General features: G+C 43.8%; 1 protein-coding gene across 1 annotated transcript; it reads left to right on the forward strand.

Moving 5' to 3' along the window:
- Positions 1-2,555: 2,555 nt before the first annotated feature.
- On the forward strand, positions 2,556-2,792 carry PHALS_08841 (uncharacterized protein; the record flags this gene model as incomplete). The annotated part of the gene is made up of 2 exons (XM_024724263.1): positions 2,556-2,572; positions 2,639-2,792. The coding sequence occupies 2 exons, from the start codon at positions 2,556-2,558 to the stop codon at positions 2,790-2,792; spliced, it is 171 nt and encodes a 56-aa protein (XP_024575157.1).
- Positions 2,793-5,554: the final 2,762 nt, after the last annotated feature.

Below are 5,554 nucleotides of genomic sequence, written 5' to 3' on the forward strand. Positions count from 1 at the left end.
GAATGTAAACTGTATCCATTTGTTTTATCTGCGGCAAAGCCGCCTTATTTTAAGTGTATAGATTTTCCTAAATATATATGGTAAAATCTAAATACATGCATAACTACTGGCTACCCAGCCACGTACCGTATTCTTTTTTGAGTGCAGTCACACCATGCCCATCTCGTGTGACACACACCCCGGTTACCAGGGTACGTTTTACCCCGTTATAGCCGCCTATATCTAAATCTATAGCTTTTCCCAATTACGTAGCAAAACTTCAATAAAGTTCATAACTACTAGCAGTCCCGCAACAAAGTGGCTTCATGTTAAGGTGTAGCCACACCATTGTGTGGTCACACCACCTTGTGAGACTCACCCCCTAATATCAGAGTATGTGCGACCCCGTTACATTTACCATGTCTTTCACGTTATTTTAAAGTGCTGTCCAACACCGCTTTAAAATAATGTGAAACGTAGAAGCTACGTATTGAGGGAAGTACCTTTAGATTATTCAGTGCTCTGTTACCCACGTTACAACGTCATACATCTTATACAGATAATGGCTCGACGGCTCCTTTATTCGCCATGTGACTTTAATTTGAAACGACTTACTCAGCGGGCCCGAGTTAACAGAGGAAACTTCAACCAGGAAAGAGTCGAGAGCTTCTCTACCAGCTAGCAACTTAGTTTGCTGGTCTATTCCAAGAGTGACATAGCGCTAACATTTAACTGATAAATGTTTTACTACGATAGACTAACAGCCCGCGTGTCCCTTGGACCTCTTCTGTACACAGCCCCGTTGTCCTGTTTGCACCGACATTTTGGTACTTCAAAGTTTTTACAGATGTGCGATGTGCACTTACATCATACCTAACAAGATGAATCGCATTGTATCTCGCACTTATCATGACGTTTAAAACCCTGCGCAAAATTGAGAGTTCAACGTCCATTCACTGCACTTAAATTTTGGCTCCATCGCTTGAACCATAAAGTGCTTGCTCGTATAATCCCTATCCGCATCTGAAGTCGTCTCCGTTGCGTGTCACGATGGATCAACGATCCTCTAAGTAGGCACCATTCTTGCGGCCGACGTCATAGAAGCGGAATATCGAGGTGTTGCAAGATAGGAGCAACATAGTGTCTCGCCCCGACACCTTCGACCTCACCGAGAATTACTCACTAAGCAGGAAAAGCTCTCTACTATCCGTCTCTCCCCAGCACGACTGCGCAGTAATATGCCCATTCTCTTAGGAATTAATAGCCATGGAAATCTGCCGTGGAGCTTTGATGACGTCCAGCTCAGAGCTACTGTGCTGGGCCTGGTTCAGCACGTCGTGGTTGCCTATTAGCAAGCGTAGAGTCGCACTGATATCGTCAGATCCAATCTATTCGTTATATTGATTTACCCATAAGATGCTGCTCTTCGTGTCGGAGCGTAGCGCTCTCACACCTATGTATGGCGGCCTGCTGCTCAGACATAGAGCAAAAAAGAGCGCTAAAATGTCACCCGTGATAGTTTTATTTACCTCTCGGGACATCATCAAGAATACCGCCTAAACTTGAAGCACCAGCGGTTGAATTAATTTATATCTCAAATAAGGGCTACCAGATGCTAGCAAAACTCCAAACAGTATCACATACAGCATAAGTGCTGGTTGACAAAGACACACCGACCACTCGTCTTGCAGCTTTACATGCCAACATTGGGGGACAACGTCAGATTGGAATGTCGTTTGATATTTGAATTTGAACAGTTCAAAGCACGGCATGAACGTCGAGGCAAAAGCTCATCACCTCGACTCCTGGCTGTCGATAGCTATGCTAATCAGAGCGTGGCCTGCCGCTAGAAACCAAACTTCCCCGACTCACAGCTGTAGTAACGCGTCTTCCCAGTGATACACTCTCGTGACCACGGCTCACTGCCGATTTTGCCTCTTGAGCTTATCTCACTGCACAAAGCAATATCATTGCTAAATCTTTCTGACGTACTACAAGCTATCACAAATTCACCCCCGCGCGAAAACGCTTCATTTTCTTAGCAGAGATGAGTTGATGACTCATCAAAGCTCAACCAGCCGAGAAATGTGAGGCACGTAGCGTCTCTGATTTTTAATCTATAGCTGACTCAGACCAAACAAGGACAAATTGCATTCAACACTCAAATGCTGAATGAGTGAAACGGTTCGTTAAACGCTTTGGATTTATGTATAGATTCAGTGTCTGCAGTCTACAAGGGTAAGGTGCGACTAAATTACATCAAAACGTCCACAGTCGTAGCCTGAACGAAATGGAGCTAGCCCCCCCTAAAAAACCAAAGGGAATGTAATTTCCCGTTGGCTTGTTAAATTTTTAACGATTTTGCTTGTACACGCCATTCAAGCGTGAAACGCACCGTTGACGACGAAGCAACGCTTTATCGCCTAATTACCTTCTGCTTTAGGACAGAGAGACCATGTGAGGTGCCTCAAGCTAGTCGTAGCCGATGCGTGTATCCAAACCTGGCTCATCTAGTAATAGCTCATGAGACCCAGCTCATCAGCTGCCGTATTTTTATGAGAAAACGGGAGATCACTATGATGTGGAACGGTTGGTGAGACCGGCAAGATTATCAGGGATGTAATCAATACTGGTGAAGAGAGTTTGATTCACATCTTAGCAAGAAGGCACTGTGCTCTCTGTCGCTAACGACTCAGCACACAATCTGTGGCTTTCCGGATGAAGGGACGGTATCGCTCGACACAACGCGCTTCTCAGGACCTGATCTTGATTCAATTGAGGCTTTACCGGTAGCTGTACCAATTAGAGCATAAAAGCGAGTAAAATTGTTGGTAGCAAGGGCTTAAGACTTCAAACATCCACCGCGACGCTACGTCACGCTTTGTAATTCGTGAGGTTGAGCAATATCTGACGTTCCTGTCTGTCGTCTGCCTCACTGAGGCTAGCTTGTAAAACTTGTGAGATGAATAAAGGGGATCTGGTCCGCGAAATAAATGCAATACTCTCCGGCATTTTCACCAGCATTCCGAACTATGTACACGGTTTTCATGTAACGTAAGAGCTGCCCAATTGTCGCTGCTGTAGGCACAGGCAAAACTTCTTATGCGTGGTGATCTGCGGGATCAGATAGCACTCACGGGAGTGATATCCCAATCTTTGTTTCGTTAATTGTTTTATGAGAAGGACCGCATATATTACAGTGTTAGTGCTCTACCACAGCACGGCGGACTGTTTTAATTGAACCAAATCCATAATTGGCGCGTGATTGAGTCAGCAAGTGTCATGTCAACTTTTGCGCCAAAAGACGGGCAAGCTCTACTCGCGAAGCCACGTACAGGTGATAAAAAATGAGGTAGACGTCGTGTTGATATGCGTAGCAGGCGTCGTATCATTTTTTGCCGTAGGATTTGCTCGCGGCTTGTGCGGAGATGAAGTGAATAAGAGTCTATCAACTTGGAGAAGTCCTTGGAGAAGACATATCTGCTATTTACCTTCAGTGATGGCGAAAGTACCTAATCGGGACTTTAACTATTACTCTGACCGCTCTCACCAAAGATCATGACCACCACCTCGCTGTGATGCGTCGGTGCGCATTACCCATATACTCATTTAGTCATGTATACACAACTTTAAGTACGGATAATGCTAAAAAGAACAAGCACTACTTGCAGCGGGGCTGCCGTAGATCTTTGCTTAGAGAAAGCTAAGCTAAGGTCACCGAATATATACTTAAACCAGTATGAGTGTAGTGGAGCGCAATCTACTGACTCCAAGACTATTCAAAACCACAAACCAAGGCAAATACACTTTTCCATTCCAAACCCAATTCGTACTCCTTTTTGTTTAATTGCAGCAGAGCCGCCTACATCTGATTCTATAGGTTTTCCTGACTTAATAGTAAAAGCTAATTAAAGTGCATACATAACCTCTGGCAGTCCCGCCACGTAGTGGCTTCTTCGTAAAGTGAAGCCACACCTTAACATCGTGTGGTCAAATCAACTTGTGTGATCCACCCCTTCATACCACGGTACGTGTAACCGCGTTTCACTGCTGGATAGAAAAACGTTTGGAGTAGTACGTTCTTTTGGAGTGATCATTGGTAGACGATGTCTTTGAAAGACAGACGGAGGATAACCGTGTAAGGTACACATTTTTGCAAGGTGGCATTCAACTAGATCTGTACCTTTGCGTGATGTATGTGCTTGTTACACTCGTCTTTCGGACCTAAAGCCAAACTCAAAATTCTTCAAGTACCATCTCATGATAATATATACTAGCAAATACTGGTACGGATGAGGTGGGGAGGGACGATATGTTAAACTAGCGTTTTTATGGAATATAAAAACATATACAGTATATAGTGTATTATTTTAAATGGTCCAAATTGTGCATATGGGTCACTCTGGAAATCAAAAATGGAAACCAAAAACTTAGCTGTTTAAAGGCCCTCAGACCAACCCCTAAGTGAAGCATACAAACCATGGACTTTCGAATCAAATCTTTCTCGGTGCGAGGTGCACGGCAGCCCCGTTTTAGCTTGACAGCATAAAGCTCTTTAAACACCTTTAATCCTTTGTCACGAGTGGCCGGCAAATTTGATAACCTTTTGGTAGAAAAAGAGATGCATATTGTTGGTGACTATAGGTGCTTTAGTGGAAAGTGTTGATAGGTGCTGAAAGTTCTCACACTTGCGGAAAGCACTTACTAAGTCAATGGTACATTAAACATGAGTCCGCAAGCTGGTGCAACTCAAATACACTATCTGCTCTTTTGCATTTCGACTCAAGTACAGCATGAGGTGGCAGTAATAGTCTCACCAAGCTCTAAATAAATTGTTGACCAAGCACCCCATGAGGCAGACAAGCCTCATGGGGGATATGAGATAAGAGAGGTAGCCTAGACTACTAGACCAAGACATTGAAGCGATCTACACAAATTTTCTATTGAATGATCGTTCACTGTGACCAGAATTAGCCGAGATCATCGACTAGTCACGAACAATCGATGCAGAATTTGGGGGCGGGTCATTTCATTTCTGTGCTTCTCACACGAACAGCTCGTATATACATAGCGCTATCCAGAGTAACCTAACGAGTATCCGGAAGTGATAGATTATGACACGGTGTACAAATGCTGCGTACTATTTCAAAATTACAAACAATAGATGTCGCTATGTAACGGGTTTACACGTGCCCTTGTGAGAAAGGGCGGGTTGCGCAAGATTGTGCGACCGTACATAGGTGTGTACTACACAGTTGGTGTAATAACACATTTTTGTGGCTACACCGTAACAAGAAGCCACCACGTGGCAGGATTGCCAATAATAATGCATATTACTATATTAATTAGGTTTTGCTATATTTATTATGTATTACTATATTATTCAGTAAAAAGCTAGGTTCTTAGATGTTGGCGACTCTGACGCAACTAACGGATTTTCCCGATTAGAGTCCAGTCCCGAATAGAGCCCTCAAAAATAAATTTTACAATATCCACAACCCCGCTATAATGACTTCGGATGACCTGACAAAAATCAAGGACGAATAGTATGGACGATTGCCACCACAGAAATTTC

The sequence above is a fragment of the Plasmopara halstedii genome (assembly GCF_900000015.1).
Source record: "Plasmopara halstedii genome assembly, contig: Scaffold_323, whole genome shotgun sequence".
Classification (NCBI taxonomy): Eukaryota; Oomycota; class Peronosporomycetes; order Peronosporales; family Peronosporaceae; genus Plasmopara; species Plasmopara halstedii.